Genomic DNA, 22,337 nt, shown 5'->3' with positions numbered 1-22,337 from the left:
ATTATTTTGCAGAGGCGTTCTGTAGCAATGACGGGAACTCCTGCCGTGAGAAGAAACCTCCCACGGACACCGAGAGCGCCCGCTACTGGTGAAAGGATGCTGGGTTCAACTGGTCAAACACGTGATGGTGTCCTAACTCCTGGCCCTGGGCAAGCTACAGGAGGCAGGACAGTGGCTACGCCAAAGAATGCCACCCCGGTGATGACATTGACGGGATCAGTTATTCGAACGCCGAGGTAAAAATCGTAAAAAATTTGTTAAGTGGCCACCAGAATTGTGCGAAATCAGAAAAGGATTCGATTTTGATTTATACATGGTCAGGCAGAAATCCTTTTGTTGTGATTTTTGGCAGTGTTGGACTGTGGTGTCTCATGTCTCTTTTGGCACAATTGTAGAATGCTGGCCTTGTGAGCCAGAGGTCATTGGATTGAAGTGAGGTATGTGTTACTTAAAGGGGTACACCGTTCGTAATTACTTGTGGTCCAGTTAAATAGAAATCCACTAATACACAATGCCGCAGTGCAGTTATCGTGAAAGCAAATTTCTTGAAAATTGGTATTTATAGTATTAGTTTATCTGTCTACAGAAAGGCAATGGTGAAAATTATATTCAGTATGTATTTACGCAATTGAAAGTATTCAAATTCAATTACAAATTCAAAATTTTTAACAAATGGCGTAGGCCTTTAAAGATCAAGCAGTGGAGATGTTGATGTTCTAAAAAATTTATTAATCGCATCGATCCGATTTTTCTAGGAATGTGCAGCTGTCTTCTGTGGCCATTATGAACTCGGCAAAGAAGTCAATGGAACGGGCTAGGAGGTTGTCAGCAATCAAGAAGGATCATCTTCCACGAAGGGAAAGTCCGCTGGTCACAAACGTCAGCGCTGCAAATCGACCTTCCCCTATGGTACGTTATGCTTTAATAATTTCCGTGATCGGGCATCAGGATGTCCTATTTTCCCTTCTTTAAAACGGTTTAATACCAAGTTGGTACCAATTGAGGCGGGGGAAGAGCATGGTTTTGCTCGTAAAATTTCGTTTCAATCCGCATCAACTCACCAATGTTCTGTTCTTCTTGATTTTCATGCTTGCATTTTTCTGTTGTCCCTAGCATCGTAGCAAGGAGGTGTTTCTTCTTGGGTAGCATCCTTACCAATTGAGATGTTCAAACTGATGCTCTCATTTCTATTGTAGAGTCCCCAGGGAAGTAATTCCGATGGAAAGTTGAAGTTACTCTCTGTGCAGAGAGCCATCAGCACCCCTGACCGTAAGTAAAACAAATTTCCAATAGCCTAGTTATACCGATAACTATATCATGCATGTATCGAGACTGCACAGTATCCTCAGCCCAGGGTCACTCACAATGACATGTCTAGTCCCAAAAAGTGTGTGACAGGGTTTTTTTTGGTCAATATCAGGCAAATAGAGCCTATCTTTCAGTCAAGCCTGCAATAGGCCCAGAGGATGTTTCAAAAGATACCCACCTCTGACTGTCTGCTCCTTATTTTCAACTCTATTACTTCTATAACAAACTCGAGTCATATCCCAATCTCCAGTTGCGGGAGGTTCATTTATTCCAGTATGGGGTTGTATGTGAAAGTGTATCAGGGGGTTTGGATGAAAAATATGCCAGCAAACGGCTAGGGGGTTTGTGATTGTTGTATCTGCTGGAGTATGGGTAGGAGGGTGCTCTACAAATGTAATTGTAAGTGGACTTTTATCCTCTTACTCTCTCAAAACATCCTTTTATCGGGTTGATGATAAAATCCAGTACCATAGTGTGAAGTGCCAAAGTTTGGCTGCTGTTTAATTCTGTGATTTGCAGAAATATTTGAAAAAAAATCCATGAACAGTTTTCATAATTTTTATTGGCGGATTAAGAAATTTCTCTCAATTTTTTCAACAATCGAAAACATTTTTATTTAATTTTTCAAAATGTTGTTTTTAAAAAAACTGAAATTCACAAAAATTTTTGCTAAATATTTTCGGTTTACAGTAAATCTCTAACACTCGGCGCTGACATGCTGAACCACCGTGTGATTATTGTACCGTACGTCGTTTTCCAGGAACCATAATGAACATAACGTTCAACCCTGGCGAGGTGACGATGGCGCCACCATCTCCCATCCCGCGTCTGACACGGAGCAAGCGAAGAGCCGGCAGCGACGGTGAGTTATCTTTCGTTTTGCAGCAAAAAATCATAGATTCCCAGCGTCATACATGTATTTCAAAACTAAGTTTGAAATAGATTTTATTACTACCCAGTCAGAGTTTTTCACATTTAGAATTTGAGTCTGTTTCCTGAATTTGATAAAATGATGATTTATTTCTGCCATATTTTCAGAAAAAACCAAGAAGTCTCACCATAAAACGCCGCAGGAAGAGATTGGTTCAGATGAGGACCGTCCCATGCTGCTCTGCCTAATGTCTCCGGAAAAACCGTAAGTTAAACACTTACGCCGTTCGTTAAAAATTTGAAATTTGAAATGGAATTGGAATTGGAAGTGTAGAAATGCTCACCATTGAGTGTAAAAAGTTTGAACTCAGTGTGTGGGTGATTTATGACACCATGACTTGACATGCGAAAAATCATCAGTATTCAAGCAGGTGGCAGTCGTGGCCTGGTCACGGGTGAATGGGTATGACCCAATAGGGGGGTCACCTGTAACTTGTACTTATGCATTGCATTACATGCCCCACTTGGAACTCCCCTGGCTGGCAAATGGTTTGTCCCATTCGTAGTTATTTTACGAATGTCGTAGGCTTTTGGTAATGTGACGCCGCTTTTCAATTGGAATGTTCATTTTGTTTTTATCTTTCTTTTCAGTGGACCGAAACCGAGGATGTGGAACCTCAAATCGCCCAGTCAGGCAAGTGGGGCTAGTGATGCTGCACAGGAGAAAATTCAGGCCGGTTCTTCCGAGGATTTGACTGATAAAAACAGTGGCAGTGAGGGGAGTATGGAGACGAGTGGTTCTGGTCGGGCAACTAGGAGAGCCACCAGACGCACGAGCAGGAAGAAATGATGCAATTTTCCAAGATGGATTGGTGACATTCTCAGTGGAAGACATTGGCTTTCTGATATCGGAGAAAATGAAATGGCCAGGGCCATTGTGCTCACCTCATGTGGAGGAAAGATGGATAAAGAGCATGGTATTGTGTCATGTAGTGTTAGGTTTGATGTAGGTCCAAGCAATTACAATTTCCCCAAAATGGCCAATTTACAGTACATTCGACCTCTGTGACCTTGAAAAGTAGGTCAAATCAAAGAAGACCCGGGTGACACATTGAATGGTTGTTAGAATTAGATGTACCTATGATATAAAATTGGTGCCAATCGGGCAAGTCATTACTAGGAATAATGGCATTTTGAAGAATTTAGGATTTGGCCCCCTCCCTGGAGGCCAAACGGCAAATCAGATCGCACCAAACTTCGGTACCTAAGATCACCTGACCAAGGGGTACATGTGTACTTAATTTGTGATCAATAGTCATTGCAGTTAAGAAACGTGCCATAGTTACGGCCTGACGGCGAATTTACGCCATTTGACCTCTGTGACCTTGACAAGAAGGTCAAATTAAAAACCTGTGTGACATATACTGTATGGTGGTTAGATGTACCCATGATATCAAATTGGTGGCAATTGGGCAAGAAGTTAAGGAATAATCACATTTTTAAGGTTTTTGGATTTTGTCCCCTGGTGGTCAAGTGGTGAATCATATTGGACCAAACTTCGGTCCCTGAGATCACCTGACTAAGGGGTAAATGTGTACCAAATTTGGTATCAATAGTCATTGCAGTTTAGAAACGTGCCATCGTTACATCCTAACGGCCAATTTACACCATTTGACCTCTGTGACCTTGAAAAGGAGGTCAAATCAAAAACTCGGAGGATATATGATGCACCTTTGCTAGAAGTACCTACCATATTTTTTTCAAAATTTCCCGACTACTATTAAGGGAGATATTGCATATTTTCACTTTTAACGTTTGGCCCCCTGGTGGCCAAACCATGAAACGAATCGGACCGAAACTTGGTCTCCAAGGTGTCATTACATAAGGGTACATGTGTACCAAGTTTCAACTCAATAGCTCTAACAGTTACGAAACGTGCCCTGCTAACGGACGACGGACGACGACGACGACGACGACGACGACGACGACGACGACGGACGACGGACGCCACGGTATGGGATAAGCTCACCTCTGCTAAGAGGTGAGCTAAAAACCTGTATGGAGTCGAGCGGTACTGGTCGAGCTGCAAGGAGAGCCACTCGACGAATGAATCGGAAGAAATAACACAATTTTCCTGGTGGATTTGGTGACATTCTCAGCAAAAGACATTGGCTTTCCTTTTTAGGAAACAATACCTTTATGTCCCTTACTGCTGCTTTCTTTTCCTGCCCCCACAAAAAAAGTGAATTGGCAAAATTGATCAAAAGAACCCTCACTATTTTCTTGGTTCTCTACATAATCTTTAAAAATTGTTGACTATGAAAGTCCCAAAAGCTAAAAAGAAATTCTCTTCTGCTGAGAAAGTATGTAGGGGACTGCACCAATTTCTTTCTTGCTGATAACTGGAGCAAAAGCTATTCAAGATTTAACCTGACTTAAGATTTTTCTTCTCATTTATCCCGGTCGGTTGTGACCTTGTAATTTAACAATGATTAGACAATCCTTGTTCGCATTTATGTGTACTATGTTGTAAACTGCCTTATATGCATTTTGGCCCGAAAGAGTTTTATGGGTCTGATTTCTTTCACTCAACAAATCAGAAAATCAGTCAACAACTTCATAATTCAGCATCACAATTAATTTTTTTTTTAAATGATGTATTTCTATGAGAACTATGATATTTCTAGTGCAGTTACTTTCTTAAAATTGTAACTGGATTGATTTAAATCATGTGAAAAGTGGAAATTTTCATAGTAAGTGATATTTTATTTACCCCTGCGCCGGACACAAAGCCCTAGCCAGGATGACAAATGTAGAAAAAATCACTTCAACACAGAGCAAAACCGACGAGGGTTATTCCTACTGAATGATCTACTCATGATACTTCGAAAACAACATATTCCTACCTGTATCTAAAAGTTCTGCTGGTCGACAATCATCCGTTTAATGGAGTTCAGTATGAAAAATGTTTTATTTTTGAAGACTTGGGTCACCAATATTTGAGAATGATAGGCCTACTAGTTATGATAATGCTCATACAAATTGTGGGTATTAGTTGAGATCGAGCTTGGGTTGAACCTGATATTCCTTCCACCGGCCGAACTGGGAACAATTTCCTTTTCTGATAGCTTGAGACTTTCCTAACAGGTGCTGGGCTTTTGGTAACAGCAAATTCTCCTTCTGAAAGAAAATGATAAAATGCATACAGTACCTTGCATATATCAGACTCGCGTAAATCGAATCATCACAAGGTTAAAGAAATTTATTCGTCATGTAAATACTCGAAGTAATTGGTAACATTCTTCCAACAGTGACATGGTAAATTTGATGTTGTCTCCAGAGTCTTGAAATAGTGTGTTATCACTAACTCCATCCTGAGGAAATCAGGGGTTAATGTTCACTCTCCGGCCCTGCACACAAACCCCCCGAGACGTTCTCCCTCAGTTGGTGAAAATTCCTATAGACTCAAATGTAAGTGACGCTCGGATTGGGTGCACTTTGCGCTGGCACTTCATCAACTGAGTGCGAATGTCTAAGGGGTTTGTGGGCAGGGCCGGAGCTTTCCTCAGAATGCACTAACTCAAGTTTCGCAGCTAGCAAGCCGCGTTATCATCTCAAGACTTAAATCCGAAGAAAAATTATTTTTGATTCATCCGTATATAGATTCCATCAACCTATAATCAATACCTGGCTTAGTCTTTGTCTCAAATTCCTTTGTTCCCTGCGTCTCAGTGAGAGTGAGCTTGGTTGAGGTAGAGGTTGATGTTTTCATGGTAGAGGATGTCTCAATTGTATCTGTTTGGGTACGGGTAGTCTTATCTGGAAATGGAAAATCGCAACTAAACTCGAGCATTACGCGGTTGGTACCGATGAGCGCACATTTTGGCGGTTTTTCTTGTGAGGAAGCCATTCTCCCAGCGGCGCATGCAGCATTATTCAGGGGAGGCTGCTCGGTATTCATAATAGTTGGAAGGCCTGATGAAATTCTCGGCAATGTAAGGAATTGATTCTCTAGGGTGGATGACAATGTTACCCGTACTAACCTGTCGTGCTGTCAGTTGGTGTAGGTGTTGGCGGTGATTCTGAAGCAAATGACGGAATTACATTTATGTAACCCTTGCACGGCGCATCCCGGTCCCAAGAACTAGGCTGCGGGGCACTTTGTTGGACCCCAAATCAAATTCAAAATTCTCGCATTTAAAAATGAAATAACACGGTTACATGAAAAATCTCTGTTGACATTAACCTTCCTAAGGAGTGTTGCTAATCACAGCACTGCTCCCTTTCCAGGTGAGGTGTTTCAAAAGCTCAGCAATAACCTATTCTTACGGGATGCATATTTGGGGTTTTCAAAGGCACAAACAAACTTTGTTTCTAAGAGTGTGAAGTTTCATTTTATTCATCTTGGTAAATCCTAACAGTGAGTTGATGAAGAATACTATTCAGGAAAATTTAATACTATTCAGAAATTGAATACTATTCAGAAAATTTTGTGATTCCTGAAGTTACAAATTTTTAGAGTCCTTATTATTCTTAGCAATAAAGGTTTGAAATAATGCCATGAAAACCGCGCGCATTGCAAGTGCCTCGCGTCCCACTTACCGGGAGCTTATTATAATTTCAAAAGCTGCATCTGGGGAACACTTTCTTATACCCTTGACCCTCAAAGTATCCCCTTTACAATCCTGGATCCGACCCTGCTGTAGATAGTTAACCTAGAATGAAAACAAAGTTATCGCCGAGAAAAAGTCGGAGTAGTATAGTGCAACTTGTTTTCGTTAGAGATGAGCTACAGAGGCCACAAGAACAGTTCTCAACGAAAAAAATATGCAATTTCCACTAAAATATCTGTGGTGCTCAGGATTACCCGTTATTTTTTTATTCTTATTTGATGATGAAGCATTGAGCAGGTGCCAAAATCGATCCAACATGCATGTTTTGTATCAATCTTCATGTTAGACAATAAAACCCGCCTTGGTTGGCCTGTTTTGGCGACTGAAATTTATTCTCGGTTTTTTTATTTAGAATGAAAGGCATTAAGAGCCAGTGCATATATTTCACTTGAAAAACAGGTTTGGCGAAAGAAAAAAAAACAAGTTCGGGGGCAAAATGGAAATGTGCAAGCTTTGCATTGAATCAAAATCAAAATCACCTGTAGTTTGGGTGCTTCGCCTTTCTGTTCCTCTCACGTGAAGGAAGTTATTTTTCTCCTCAACACCAGTAATCATTTTTAGCGAAACTTGGTTAAAATGTTTTAACAGGCGTTTTGTGATAGGGCAGTCGCCTGTGAACCATCTTTACAGCAGTCGACTGTTCTGCAGGCGGCTGCAAGATTCCTCCAGCCAACCCAGTCACGGGCCATGCAGGTCCTCAATTTGATCCGTCTCCATCTCCTAGCAGTGATTGGGTGCAAGATAGGTAGGACATTTGCTGGCGGCGCCTGGGCATCCTAAAACTAGAGTGAGTCGTATGCTCCTTCGCACCAGGTCACTGACCCAGTCATATTGCCTTTTTTTGACCGAGGGCTCCGCAGGATGCGGCCCGGGCGTCTCCTGGCATGCGTTGCCGTTCGCTGGTTCAGTGAGCACAAATCAGCGCGTTCATTTGAAATATCAGAATATAGATAAGTCTGGTTGGCATCCTCAGGCTGGTTACACTGCTCGTAATGCCCTCATGGTCTCGCCCGTTCCTTATTCAGCTGGGCATGGTATTCAGGCCATCTCGAAAAATCTCCAGTATTCCATGATCGGGCTGAACTCAATAAAACAGGAGAGCGTTAAAGGGACAACTTGGACATGAGATATGTTGGTTTTTCATTCACAAATGGCTACCAGCTGGACCGTCACTTCTCCAAACTGTAAAACTTATAAACTCATGGAACTGCAACAAACAATGCACTGGACTAGGGTGTGTAGTGAAACCAAAGGCCTGTCCATAATTGCCTCGCAACAGTCTCGAAAATCGTAGACATCAGCCTGAAGCAGTGGCGATGCCTGGTGGCAAGCAAGGGTATCCTCCTGGTCAGGTGAATCCCACGCCCATGTTGTCCCTTTAAAGCTGTAGAGAAACGAAGGTTTGTGCAGGCTGTAGGCTATGACTGAGGAGAGATATAGACATTATCAGCAGGGGATGGATCCAGGACCTTTTGGGAGTTGGCGCTTCCGTACGCGTGTTGGTGTCGATAGCGACAGCCCCATTCAAGAGGCAAAGTATAGGAAATGACCACAACATCATTCACAAATGAAACATCACACGTGGCACGAGGATTACTCCCAAAATATACACAGGAAGCACTCGATTACCTACCTTTTCTGATTTTACTGAAATCTTGCTGATCACTTGAGCTCTTCTACACGTACAGGGTGACACAACAAGATTGTCTTGATTTGATTTCGGACAACTCTTCGGACAAATTTCTTTAGGTTTTTTCAAATAAAAACCACTTTTCTCGATTTTCATTTTTGGCAAACCGCAATCTCCGCAAAAAATAAAACGCCGCTGAAAACATGGCTGTTAACAGGACTTGAACATAATGACTTGAAGACTCCTTGAAATGTATAGGTGGCGTTTTGGTTCGACTTACTCTTGGTCCTCATGCACTGGATAGCACCTAAAGACCACGTGTCATCTAAGCCACATCGCTTCTGCTTTGGCCCGGAAATGTAGGTAGTGTTCTCAGTGCATTTGTACTCCACAGTTGTGTATGCATTGTATATGGACGGGTCGGTATTCCCGGAAATATTTGGGTCTGGCATGATGTTAGCGACAGTAGCATTGGGTATCTTTGGAGGGCTACCACACTTGGCTGGAATTTAACGAAAGAGAGTAACCACAAGAGTTATCAACATGATTGATAGGTAAAACCGGTGTGCAAGGGATAGTAGTCCTAGGGCTGATAGTCCGTGTAACAATAGCCCGCATTGCTAAATGTTTTGGTTAGGGTTAGCAGTACAATAGATCATGCTGCTTAATTGGTCAAATACAATGCTACCGGACTATGACTCCAGGGGGACTATATCCGCTGTCACACCGGGAACACTCGGGGTAAACGTCTGCGAGATCAAGTCACAGGTTTCTTTACTACACGTATATATCAACAGGGAAAACCAATGTTTTAATTTGTGATTGTCCATTGTTGACTTGTCAAAGTCTTGTACGACGCAATGCCTAAAAACAAATTACATTCGTTTTTCTATCGATTTTGATAGAATGAGTGATATAAATTTGACCTGCAGGACGTTTCAAAGGCCTTTATAGCGCCCGCAGACGAGTGATTGTTATCGCTGTGACCTGCAACAGTTATCGCTGCGATGAGCCATAAAGGTTCCTCCGTCTGTTTAAAACCTGGCTTGACGTTGATCGCAGGTCGCTGCGCCCATCACTGATTCTTGTTGCAGGTCCTTGCGATGACCACGGATTTTTGTTGCATGCGATTCTGATTGGAGATCGCAGTTCCAAAGAGCGCTCATTGGTTGGGCGCTTTAATGAAGCCTTGATATATCTACATGTATATTGAATTGGATAAAATGTTCTCACCTAAAACGCAGACACCATTGTTGGGAACCCATTTCCCCGTTCTTCCACTTTGTCTCCGGACACAATTTGTCGCCATGCTTCCTGAATTGGTCTTCTTAAACTTGTACCCGCGCATTTTGTCACATCTTAATTGGGCTGTGCTACCCTCCCTTCCCTGGCAGTTACCAGCTAAGACGACACCATTGGCCAAGTATCCCTTAAGTTTCCAGATCTGGGGACAGATGTCTTCTGCGAAAAGATGTATAAGGTCAACTGATATATTCATCCGAAACATTTGCTTCATATTTCAAGTATTGTTTGAAGGGGTATACGCCGCCCGTATTCAAGCGTGGGTCAGGAAAAAAAGAAATGCAGTTAAAAGTAAGCAGGGCCGTCGTGCAGTGACATCATGCATGCAAATTTGCTAAAGTTTGGTTAAGTATTTGCACATCTGTCGACAAAACGGCAATGTTGAAATTCAGTTGATTATGCAATTGGAAATGTTCAAGATTCAATTCCAAATTTCAAATTTCTAACGAACGGCGTATGCCTTTAATTCAAACACGCACCCCAAACCAAAAGCAGTTTCAGTCAATATTTGTTCTCGGACTATAGGCAGGTTTCGCAAGTAAGTAACGAATGACCAAGTACGAAGTTTGCCAATGTACTTCACCAACATGCCGAGTTATCGGCGGTGAATATCAGTCCTAAAGTCTCCTTGATATACGCACAACAACGGTGGATCGGCATGTTCACCAACGACTTTTTTGAAAATTTCCCCGATCCCGAAAGTATTGATGATGATTTACGTGTGTCGCGTGAATTACATTTTTTATATACAGGACGTAATGACACGAAAGCCATGCACTTTTGTTCGTATCTCTTCGTGTTCGTTGCGGAAACGAAACCTACCTAGTGGCATCATACATAGTACAAATAACTATCAAGATCTAGTTATGTTATTGTTGTGGAAATAGTATCTCATATATAATGAATGCTCAAGTTCTCTCTGGGGTTTGCCCAACCGTTGCCAGTCAAGGTAAACAATTACAAAAAAAAATTTCCGTTGAGACCGGGATAATAAATAATCCCAAAGCGCTTGCGAACCAATTCTGAGGTTACCGAAACGAGTGCTAGAGAAAATCCAACATTTATCATCATCCAAATAAAATGTTGCTGCCAAACATCTTTATTCGACATTTAGAGCAAAGAAGAACATGTTTCCGTTTCTCATGGCATCCGACAGTTTTGAGATGATCCCTTACTTGTCTCGGGGAACATCCACGGTCCGTCTGCGACAACGATGTCATCAATTCGGAAGGATGTCCGTATCTTTGCCTCGACGGTCGCTTCAAAGTGCAGCTGCAATAGTAAACTTGATTGTAAACCCGGAAGTGTTGGTGTGCCTTTTATTTTCGCGTTTACATATGACCGCAAAATATATGGCCACGAAGAAGAACATCAACACCAAAATACTGTTACAAGGTTGTCAAAGCGCTGTACATAATTATGTATCAAAGGTATAAAGCCAACATTAACTGCAATTTTACGAGCCAGTCTGCAAAAAAGCGCGCAAATAATTCCAAGTTTACTATATTGAATTTATAGGCAAGATCAACACAGAACACAGGTATCCGGAATTGTCTAACTTTCTAATTCTTCCTGTTCCTTTCAAAGATATGCCAAGATTAGCCCAACTTGGCCATCAAACTCTCTTATATGTACCGTGTTGGCACGCTTTTTCGCATTTCTGCGCAACCGACGGAACTAGATGACGTCATTCCATGTCTGCTCGCTTGGAGAATGCGTTTTTACCTTACTCCCGCTGAATACTTTTGAGCTCATCTTAAAGGAATGCTGTCGCCAACTCTTGTAATTGTAGAAAATATCTTCTGGCTTTAATATTTCATCAAGAATTTTCAGACCATTCCTATCAATCTGAAGAAAAATCAGTGTCATGTACATTTTAATGCCAATACATGTACGCATGTCTGCCTGACATTTTGTTACTACATGTATATAAACATTTACAATTTTTGGGCCACGAAAGTTCGTAGATCATAAAATTTCCGTGTCTATTTTGCCATTTGCTAAAATTCCTAAAATGATTTCCGAACATTCTTTCGCAAATTACGAAATTTCTTTCGATTTATTATAAAATAACCTTTTGCGAATCGAAAATTTGTCAATTTACATGCGAATTATGGTTTTTTGCGCACGGAAATTTGGCAGTTTACACGTGAATCAGTGGTGAATAATCCTATATGAAAATGTGTCTGTTGTACACTACAGTATCATAATGCAACAAAATATTCTCACCCGGCTAACTCTCAACTTCCCTTTGCTGTCATATAATACTCGATAATAGAAACGTATCCAGATGTCTCCTGTAGGTGGCGTTATGATCTTCTTTGTCAGAAACGAGGTCGCAGACTTTGGCCAGTCTGGCACGAGTGTCTTGTTAACCGGGAAGGCATCTAATGATGAACCTAAGGAAGAGAATTAGAATTACAGGTCGGACCATCTGTCGCAAGAGAATCCCCCTTCACCAGAACAGGATGTTTAAAATCTCCACATTGATGTCCATGATCGTGTTATGCTTCTCAAGGTGATTGGCTTCCAAGTATGACTCATCCCTAGAGATTAGGCCCCAAATGATAATGAGAGAATTGCCATCCAACCCAATATCCCTGCATGAAGAACTGAACCCAAAGGTTATTCATGACGAATCATCCCTTGAGAACTTTGCCCCAAATGTTAATTCATATTCAGAGGATTGCCGAGAGAAATAGAAAAAAAATCATCGCACAGAATTATTGGTTTAAAGTTTCTTTGGGGAATTGGCCTCAACGGGCCCAAAATTTATTTCTTATTCAAAACACGTTTTGGCACTCCGTTTTACATTATCTCGCACATGCAAAACCCGTGCTGCACCCCCGTTATACGAGTTTGATTTCTGATTAATATACTACTACTACTAGGATCCATGACCTACGGTCGTAGGGGCACCATGCACCTTGAAGCAGTGATGCGTGCCCAAGTAGATCTGTTTTCGGCCTTCTGGATAAGTTGATTAACACCTTCAGCGCCGAACCACGTAGATCTACGTGGCCCAAATCCCCCCCCCCCCCTTGAGCTGGTTATCGGAGTCTCAGACTTCATGGAAGAACTACGCCATCGCCATCTTCAGGGTAAGGCAGGAACTGAAATGACCGTACGATCTTTTCAGTTCCTACCTTGCCCTGAAGATGGCGATGGCGTAGTTCTTTCATGAAGTCCATGAGACTCCGATAACCAGCTCAAAGGGGAGGGGATTAGGGCCACGGAGATCTACGTGGTTCGGCGCTGAAGGTGTTAAGCTGATTAGTATACACGCAGCGACTCCGGGGATTTCCTTCATTCTTATCTGTGTTGGAAATCGCAACATGATGTCCTTGGTGCTGACGTATTTCCCTTCATGCAATGTGGAGTTTTCGTAAATCCCCCGAAACGCCAGTGTGAACGCCTATCTCGAACAATGGAATAGGCGTTCACGTGGACGTTTCGGGGTCTTGGCGAAAAAACCCTACAACTCCCTAGTCCACCTTGAATTAGAAATAAAAAGTCCCACTCCCTGCCCCGATTTCAAGAAAAGGCTCGGTGAGAATCTTTTTAAATTTTTTTACCTCACCTCATACCGGGAGAAATCTGGGAAACTTACTCATAGAGTATTGCTGCATCTTACATGTGTGGTCTTGGAATGTATACTTCCTCCATTTGAAATAATCTGGTCGTGTAGATTGAAGTAGTATGATCGAATCGTCATATCCCGAGTGATACTCGAAAACTGAGAAAAAAATAGTAACACAGATTATATTCAGGAGTACCAAAAATCGAATAATATATTGTTGAAAGAAAATATTATATAAAAGAATACGCAAAGATGATATTGCCACATTCCTCACTTATATTGACCAGAACGATATAAAAGACACGTGAAAATGAACTTACAACTCGTGTAACAAGCAGGAGGTGAATAATCCCACGCGCTTTTAGTGTCACTTTTCGCCTGACACGTCAAGACCAGAGAACCTGCTTGAAAGGTGGTTCCATTTCGACACTTGAGGATGATGGTGGTGCCTGGTGTCCATGGGCCAACTTGGGGCCCTTCCACAATGGTGGCATTGACGTTGAAATCTGGGCAGTATGCTGTGGACAAAAAGATTATTTGAAGTAAATGCTTAAGACATAGATGTAATCCGTAGATAGATCACAACATTTCGATACAATTCTGCTGATGTAAGCTTCACACTGGTTAATCATAATCTCCCAATCTGAGGCCACCTAGCATTTGCTGCGACATTTCTTCAAAACTCAGCATTCAAAAGCTTGGTGTTCACCACATTTTGGTGCCGACTACTTTTGAAAAACCAACGTCCATTTACTGTTTACCTACCTTGACATTTTGGAGGTTTAGCATCCCATTGGCTTGAATTCGTGCAGCGGAGTGAGAGCCAGCCGTCGGTAGGCACAGTTCCTTCAGGGCAAGTCAGTTTTGCCGACATTCCAGGGAACCATGGACCGGACTTGTTAGCTTTAGCATTGGTGCCACTGATGTCGGGACAGGGAACTTGAATTGAACGAGATGGATTATTAGATCACAGCCGTTTTCACGTAAAAGGCATCAGGTCATTTTGAGCTGCTGTACGTAAAACGATTTCTTCAAACTGGGGTGATTTCTTCAAAGTTAGTTTTTGCTTAAATCAAAGACAAAAACAGCACAGCGGCTCAAAAGGACGGTGACATTTACTTATGAAAAGGCCTCAAGTTTTGAAAATTGGACCTACATGTACGAGCAAGACCATTAATGAAAGGCAATACAGTTTATTAATCTTGGTACGGTGTTATTATAAGTTGTTTGACTACAACTGTAGCGACCAAAGCGCATCATTTGTAGATGGGCCGTACCGCCCTAACGTATTTGTAACAGCCTCCCCTTGCCCAGCTCTACGAAGTCGCTAAAACCCTTTCCGATCGCGAGTAATGCGGCCTCGGATTAAAGAATTTCTAAACTGGGCCTATGTACGGATTGTAAGTCCGGACCTAATTTAGGTTAGGATGTGCTAAGACACCCAAGGGTTAAGGTTTTCAAACTGATGTTGGTTCTCTGGCTTCAGTGTTTGAAGGAAAAACATATTTTTGTTTCAATTTCATTGGAAATACAGTCCATTCAGGGTCCAGTCAGCATGGAATCTGAGGCAGGATTCAATCGGTCAGCCTCGATTGTTGCTGATTCCCTGAGTAGTCAGTAGAGACCTTTGATCCCAAACTTTGTGCGCGTATACCCCATACCTGAAGTCAAACAAAATTTGGTATAATCTGATTCACCACTACTCGGGGTCAAACAAATCGGATAAAATGCGTTTAAATTTACCCGGTACTCAGATTTGTATCGGACATCAAATAGAAAATAGAACGATACTTGCTGTCAGATCCAGCGACATTGACACATCCACCTGATTCCTGGAATTCTGACCTACTTTTCAAGGTCACAGAGGTCAAACTCGGACATTTCCCTGGCGACACGACATTGTTATTCACCTGAACATTTCGGTATTTCGGTATCCCATTTTAAAATACCATAACGCACGCAGCGCAACTGGAGCGACCCTGACTCCAACCATGCTCCATCGGTGCACGCGAACTTCAGCAAAGTCCCGACTGCCCATGGAGGAGACGCAGGTGTTACAAACTTCGTGTTGGCTCCCATTCGTATTGAAGGACAAGTGGCTGGAATGAACAATTAAAGGAGGAGGTGGATCAATACAGTTGGTTCCACGCCTGTCAGTGTCATTCGTAAATTTTTTCACAGTGTTTTTGTTCTTTTCCAGTTTCGTTTCAAAACACACGTAATTTGTTGTTTTAAGCAGGCACAACCTTACCTTGGGGACATTTTGTGCCAAGATTCAGACAAACCTTTTTGCCCCAGAATGTATTTAACAGAAGTGTTCACCAAGCCCCGTACAGAGACTGACAACTTGAGGGTCGGATTTTGGTGGCAAGGAGGATAACCCCTCCCCCAACGCGACACACCCCGCAGTATAGTGTTGTGAGGCGGTTTTGGACATGACTAGCGAATTTCGATGAACCCAAAGGTACATTCCCTTTTTGGTGCACCTCTTATTTCACTTTTGCAGAAACCGCACAGTCCCGCTGTTAGCAATTTTCGTATAAAAGCATGCGTCTCCTTTAAATTCGCCACTGACTTACATATGCAGTGTGCTATTGTAGCATTCCATTCACCTCCAACGCCACATGATAAATACAGCGATCCTCTTCCTACAACTTTTCCCGGCGCACACTCGTAGGTAGCATTAGTCCCTTCAGGCCAGGGCGGGGGCGTGGTGGGGGTTAAACGGACCAGGTTCTCTTCGTCCTGGTGCTTGCAGGGGGCTACAGGCAAAAGATAGCAAGACATTGTTGAAATTAAGATCCACGAGGGAAGCACCCAATGCAAGCTAAAGTACATTAAATGAACCAATTTGACCATTCAAATATAATTGGTAGGATGAGTGTGTGGAGTTTCTGTTCCATCTAATCATGCCAACATTTTAGAGATGGTGAAACTAAATGCTGGGGACGAGGATAAGAGCGTTGCAGATATACATCCAAAAGTGTGCACAATCAGTTAGTATATGTCTTTGTGTAGAGTTTCATTAACTTTGTCCGAGCATTATATATGTCGTGACTGTTTACTGAAAGAAAACGCAGTTCCTCGGTCTAAAAGCGCCTTGCGAAGGAGCGATTCCCTGCGATTATGATCGCATGTGGCTTGCGACAAAAATTGCTCATCTGCATTGGCCATTGCAAGTGCCTGCGCACGAATCGATGATCGCAGTGAAGTTTGATCAATATCATACCCAACGACGACCTGTTTTTCCCGCAGAGGAGAGATCGTTTTCTTGCACATTGCAGCGATAATAATCCCAGGTCGCGGTAACAATAATCACTCGTCAGTTCTAAGTAGAGTAAACTGATGACTGCTTGTTGGAATTATTTATTATCTACTTTGAAGTGGACCTACCTTTACAAGTTGCCAGCGTCCCGTTCCATTTGTTATCGTCTAAGCACTTCAGGATTAATGAACCAGTAGAAAGTAGTTCGCCCCTCTTGCACTCATACGAGACCACGTGACCAGGAAGGTGGGGTGCATTGGGATTTCCGTTGTCTCGATTGAGGTTGTTTTCATTCAGCTTCGGGCAAGCAGCTGAAGTAATGCAATGATTTAGGGTCATTTATATCGCCTCCATCGTTCGTTAACAATATTTGAAATTTGTACTTGTAATTGAATTTGAAAAGTTCAAAAGGTGTGAGTATGTGCTAAACATAATATCAGTCAATATACTGTATAATAATGCAGATATTCCTCATAAGCGGGATTGACTGCACAACGATTCTTCGTAAGGAAGCATGCGATGGCCTAAACTTACCAACGCATTTCGGTAATTCATAAGCCCACTTGTTGTTGGCCGCGCATATCAGTCGTAGATTCCCACTCCGTAAATGAAACGTGTCTTTGCAATCATAGCGAACCTGAGTTCCATAAAGCCAAGGTTTTGGCGGTGGATTCTTCCTTGTAATATTATATTCCTCTTCCATGGCCGCGGTTATATCTGGACAGGGTGCTGAAAGAAGAAAAAAAGTGATTAACACTCGCACAAATTTCTACGCAGCTGCACGCACGCGTAAGAAAAATGGGCCTAGCACTTACAAATGCCCCTTGTTGCTTAATAACCCCTTAACCCAGTGCAACATCGTGGTTTAGGCCATCAAAAGTGCTAAGCATAAAAGTTTCACCCTCCTTCTCCATACATGTTCCCCTCCATTTAAGTCATCGTTTTCATTTCTCAATCTGTATAAGGCTGTGGTAAGATGGCGTGATTAAGGAGTCCCCAATGCATAATCTAGACGCCTCATTTTAGAACACCATCTGTCAGTCCCAGGGGTTTGTTTCATTTATAGAGAGATTCTGCTGACAATGTTTAAGTTATTCTGCGGTTAAATATTTTTGTCCTTAGAAATCGTTTGGTTATACTTACGTACACATGTTGCTACAGTGTCATTCCACCTGCTGATGTTATTGCACTTCAAATACATCGAACCTAAGCGTAAAAACGAACCGCTCTTGCACGCAAGAGAGGGAATTTCACCTGGTAACCATGGTAATGTAGACGATCTATTGACGAGTTTTAGATGTCTTGAATCAAGGTTCAAGAATGGACAGGGAGCTGGAAAAATTAACAGAAAAACTTATTTTTATTGTTTTTCTTCTTCTGTAGCATTTGTTGTTGTAAGAATGTGGTGAGACAATCAATTACTACAGTGAGGTATCAATTTCTATTCTAAAACATCTAAAATTAAACAGCGAATATTGTGGTTTAAAATTTTTTTTGTCTGCTTCCATATTTTGCACCAACCCAGGCGGTTGCCTCGCCATAACCGCTGAATTCGAAACGAGGTTTCGTTGGCGTATAGTGCATTTACACTGTAAAGTTCAGTTCGTTCTAATCCCAAGTGTTATACATGTACATGTAATGGAATTATTGACCCGTAACTCTCCAAGCCAATCGAATGATATTCCTTCTCCCAACATGGATTTCAGTTAGGCCTACAAGTGTGTGGAACGAGGCGAGAGCATCGCAGCCAAAGGCCTGGCGTTATATTGAATTCGCATTGTCACTTGTCAAGAATCAACTGATTTTGGCTTGAAAAAACGACATGAGGTTGAAACGTGTGACATCGCGAATCGTATGTAGCCCGCTCTTTGGAAATGACTAGTGAGTTATCTATTTGACGCTTGTCGATCGGGGGGGGGGGGGGGATATTGAGGTCTTATTTCCACGTGCCTGTACCGCGGGCTATTTCAAGTCCCGAGGTAACACAGCTTGCAAAGTGAACAGTGACACGTTACATGTGAAAACGTGAACTCTATAAAATCGCGGCGTGAGGATTACTTACGAACACAAGTTGCCGCCGTGTCATTCCACGTGCTGTTAGCCCGACACTTGAGGACCAGACTTCCATTAGATGGGTACCAGTTTGTTCGACAGGCATAGATCCGCCCTCCACCTGGCAGTGTTGGCCACGCTGATGTCGATATCAGATTCAAATTGGCTCGCGTGATGGCGGGGCAAGGCTCTGGAAGATATCATGTAATGTATAGAGAGGAGCAGGAAAGTTTAAAGTTTTGTGTATTTATCCACACACATGTATACATCAAAGGGTTAGTGTGCCCCTATTCATTGTTGTCGAGTTATTGATGATGAGACGGGCTTGATATAACTTGTGATGTTTTGCAAATTGCAGTCTCGAACTTAACAAACATTAAATGCAGCTGCGCGATGTTCTTTATAAACGTCTGTCTTTCTCTAGTTGAGACAGAGTCCTTCAAATATTTGAAAGACTCTGGTTGAGATTAATTTGAAAGAAACAGTTCACTCGCCTACGGTTATTGTTTAAAGAACTGTCTTTCTCACAGCGAAGGACTTATTTTAAGACACACATTCCTTGAGAAGTGTCCCAAGAACCGTCTTCTTCACAGCGAAGGACAAACTCAATAACACTCTTCACTCCCGGGTCTTCACTCACCCACACAAACTCCTTGGGTACCGTTCCAGGAACCGTCCTCCCCACAGAGAAGAATTAGCCCGCCACTCTTCAATACTTTTCCGCTCTGACATCTGGTTGTAACCACGACTCCAGGCAGCCAGGGTGGACCAGTGACGCTACTGGCGTTACTATCCACGATTGTGGAATCGGTGGATAGTTGCGGACATGGGACTGAAGAAGAGATTGTTGGAGTCGATTGGCAAGAATCCGGCAGGGCAGACTAAGTTATATGAAGTAGCCAATTATAAAAGTCTCCTGTCATGCAATACACTAAAACTATTCTAAGTGTATGAGAAATCTATAATTGTGTCTACTATTCAAGTAAAAGGGTCGGGAGGGGGCAAAATGTAGTCTTAAAACTTAAGACGATAAAAGAAAAAAATACTTCAAAGAATCGACGTATGTATGGCGTAAATCCGATTGTCTCAGCCAATATACGTCTATGGTTCATTCGACTAGGCAAAATGACCTTTTTGAAAAAATTTGGTCAGCATCATGGTCAAAACCTTTTTTGATATCTGCGGGCATTTCCTCCCCGCTAGCAACGCCCATGTTGTGTGCCGGAAAAGTCCTACCTTTGCAAACCGGAGTCGTAGCGTTCCACACGCTGTTCATTGTGCACGCGAGATCCAAGGAACCCTGAGTCAAATGTCGGCCATCTTTACACTCAAACCGGTACGACTGCCCAGGAATCCAAGGGCTAAGTGGAGCTATCAAACTCGTGCTATCAAAATCTGGACATTCGGCTGGAATATGAATGATAGCAAAACAGTAAATTTTTTATGATAGCCTATAAAGGGACACCTTGGGCGTGGTACTCTGACCCGGCCAGGAAGATGATAACCTCGCTTGCCACTATGCGCCGCCGCTGGTTGTGTAGCACACGATCAATACACCGCCTATTGTCTTTAAACAAACACCCCGCTCGTACTAAAGCCGAAATCCTCTTTGTTTTACAGTCTTATCAAAGGTTAATCAGGGCAAATCTTGATATCATTGACCCCCATGAAACAGCCATCAGGGTGGTCTAAAGGCCGAAACCGGCAAGGTTGAATCATATGTGGCGGGCTGATTCACGGCGAGGATTCCCCCAGGAAATGATTGAGAAAGAAAATAGGACGTGACTGACCTTTGCACTCGCCTAGAGTTGCATTCCATTCGTAATCTGCCTGGCATTGAACAACGAGAGAGCCCGATATGAGGACCGTGCCCGGCAGACACTCGTACTTGACGATGTCTCCTGGAAGCCAGGGGACGCCTTGCCCGGCCAAGAGGGGTGTGAGCTGCTTCATTGTATTCACATCATATTCAGGATTCCGAGGGCAGGGATCTAGAGGAAAAGCACACTGGAGAATCAGCGCCACATTTTCTGAGAGTATCCTTCTTTTCGGGGTAGGATTTTCCGTACCCCGAGGTCATCTCTCGAACCGAGAGAAAATGTTAAAAATCAGGTGTAGTTGGTACGGAGATACTTCTGTTTGGTGATCCAGCTCAAACCGTGGTAAATCACATATGGAGAACGCGAGAAATAGCGTGAACAAAAGGTGCTCTTTGGTGCTTTTGAGTGCAGGAGTACTTGGCTCAATCAGGCCCACGAATCTGCTGTGTTCCCACTATCACTGGCTTAACAGGTTCTTCAAATCTTTATATTTCCTGCTGTTTTTATCTGATCATCAAATGTAAGTAGCGGGTTAGCCAAAATAACTCGGGGATATGGATGGCATTTCCATGATATCCTTCCTCGAACAGAGAAATGCCCCCGTGAAATGTGGTGCGGATTCTCCTGCGAAAAAAATGTTTATCAAAAGTGAAAGAATTAAAAGCGCTAGTATAAGAACAGTCCTAAATTCATTTAATTTTTTTTAAATTCCGGCGATTCTGAAACGTTTTCAAAATCTCCCCACATTTTTCTAAACCATTTAGTTGCAACCGTTGTGCAACATATCGACTGTTTGGTTGCGGAAATGTTTTAGAAGGGTCGCATCAAAAAAGCCGTTCCGCGTTCTTTCAATTCGTTCTTTTTTTTTCATTTCATATATATGATTTGACTGAATATCGAATAAAGTACACTCTCTAAAAATGTTGCTCAATATAGCTCTTCAGAATATGCCAACTCAACAAAACGTGCTTTATCAGAGCAATTGTTAACTTTGGGCAGTCTCACTACATCCGGAACGAAGGCGCCGAACAAATTAAAACGGTACTGCTAAAGGTTGATCAATCCTGACGTTTCCTCTTTGAAGCTTTTAAATGTTTGCTTTGCCCCACTTGCTCTGAAAACTGACGTTTTGCCGTTTTCATTTGCTGAAAACCAATTATTTATCAGTGCACGGATGTGAATTGCACCTTGTTCTCACGAGAGTTCGTGAAATGTAGCGCTGTTTGGCCATTAGCTAAAGGCCGATTTTCCTGTTTTTAGGATGGCGTGACGTGTACACATCCTGAAAGAATGGACTTTAAGCTCTGCATCAAATCAAGTTTGATTAAAATTGACAAGCACCCAGTACAAAGATATAGCAAATTGCTTTTTGCCTGTAACAGCATGCGTGCAGTGAAGTCAGGCGGCGGGTTTACTGACATATATGTTGAACTCCTCACTAAAGTTTGTCTGTATTGCCTTACCTTATAAGCTTCGAACTAGAAATACATTATGATAGTTTAAGTATTGTAAAAAATTGGTGCATTTGATGCAATTTTCTGTTAACATAATCGAAGTTGAAGAAGAAAAAAAATCAAGTTTAATGAATTTGCATACTTAATTGGACCATTGCGGGGCGGTGTCTATGTTGTTATCTGGCATTCAGATAAGGAACGAGTTTACAATTCCCATTCATGGCCCCAAAAATGGTCATCAGTTGGCTAAAGAAGCGCCACTGTTCAATGGATTTATAGTTGAATGCGATGAAAACTGTAATTTCCGATCGGGGATTGTAAATTTTAACCTTAGAGAATTGTCTCATTTAATGCATCAGCTTGAATTGTAAATGCTCTTAAAC

General features: G+C 42.3%; 2 protein-coding genes and 3 long non-coding RNA genes across 5 annotated transcripts in view; 1 reads left to right on the top strand and 4 right to left on the bottom strand.

The window, feature by feature from the left end:
* Window positions 1-3,028, top strand: part of LOC135493006 (condensin-2 complex subunit D3-L-like) — a 29,404-nt gene extending 26,376 nt beyond the window's left edge. The window contains exons 27-32 of the mRNA XM_064779755.1: window positions 13-236; window positions 756-909; window positions 1,197-1,269; window positions 2,069-2,215; window positions 2,347-2,443; window positions 2,830-3,028. Of these exons, the coding sequence (XP_064635825.1) occupies window positions 13-236; window positions 756-909; window positions 1,197-1,269; window positions 2,069-2,215; window positions 2,347-2,443; window positions 2,830-3,028 (894 nt within the window). The remainder of the gene's footprint in view (window positions 1-12; window positions 237-755; window positions 910-1,196; window positions 1,270-2,068; window positions 2,216-2,346; window positions 2,444-2,829) is intronic.
* Window positions 3,029-5,085: 2,057 nt separating this feature from the next.
* Window positions 5,086-6,368, bottom strand: LOC135492552 (uncharacterized). The gene is made up of 3 exons (XR_010448088.1): window positions 6,222-6,368; window positions 5,866-5,997; window positions 5,086-5,358 (listed from the first exon to the last, which is right to left on the bottom strand). It is a non-coding gene; the product is annotated as an uncharacterized LOC135492552 (long non-coding RNA).
* A 1,674-nt stretch (window positions 6,369-8,042) lies between these two features.
* On the bottom strand, window positions 8,043-11,626 carry LOC135493005 (uncharacterized). The gene is made up of 5 exons (XM_064779754.1): window positions 11,509-11,626; window positions 10,959-11,055; window positions 9,715-9,942; window positions 8,762-8,983; window positions 8,043-8,275 (listed from the first exon to the last, which is right to left on the bottom strand). The coding sequence occupies exons 1-5, from the start codon at window positions 11,536-11,538 to the stop codon at window positions 8,043-8,045; spliced, it is 810 nt and encodes a 269-aa protein (XP_064635824.1). The 5' UTR covers window positions 11,539-11,626.
* Window positions 11,627-12,018: 392 nt separating this feature from the next.
* LOC135492152 (uncharacterized) lies at window positions 12,019-13,792 on the bottom strand. Its single transcript, XR_010448033.1, has 3 exons — window positions 13,684-13,792; window positions 13,394-13,519; window positions 12,019-12,182 (listed from the first exon to the last, which is right to left on the bottom strand). It is a non-coding gene; the product is annotated as an uncharacterized LOC135492152 (long non-coding RNA).
* A 369-nt stretch (window positions 13,793-14,161) lies between these two features.
* LOC135492099 (uncharacterized) lies at window positions 14,162-16,034 on the bottom strand. Its single transcript, XR_010448026.1, has 3 exons — window positions 15,943-16,034; window positions 15,274-15,462; window positions 14,162-14,302 (listed from the first exon to the last, which is right to left on the bottom strand). It is a non-coding gene; the product is annotated as an uncharacterized LOC135492099 (long non-coding RNA).
* Between the last annotated feature and the right edge of the window lie 6,303 nt (window positions 16,035-22,337).

Source organism: Lineus longissimus, chromosome 8, assembly GCF_910592395.1.
Source record: "Lineus longissimus chromosome 8, tnLinLong1.2, whole genome shotgun sequence".
Taxonomy (NCBI): Eukaryota; Metazoa; Nemertea; class Pilidiophora; order Heteronemertea; family Lineidae; genus Lineus; species Lineus longissimus.
Note: the sequence above shows the minus strand (reverse complement) of the source record. Positions and strands in the feature narration are given on the sequence as shown.

Coding starts and splice junctions, on each gene's coding strand:
- LOC135493005 (XM_064779754.1), bottom strand. CDS start 11,538: ATGAGCTCAAAAGTATTCAGCGGGAGTAAG. Junction 11,056..11,508: donor AAGTATTCAGCGGGAGTAAG/GTAAAAACGCAT, acceptor TTACTATTGCAG/CTGCACTTTGAAGCGACCGT. Junction 8,984..9,714: donor CAATGGTGTCTGCGTTTTAG/GTGAGAACATTT, acceptor GTTAAATTCCAG/CCAAGTGTGGTAGCCCTCCA.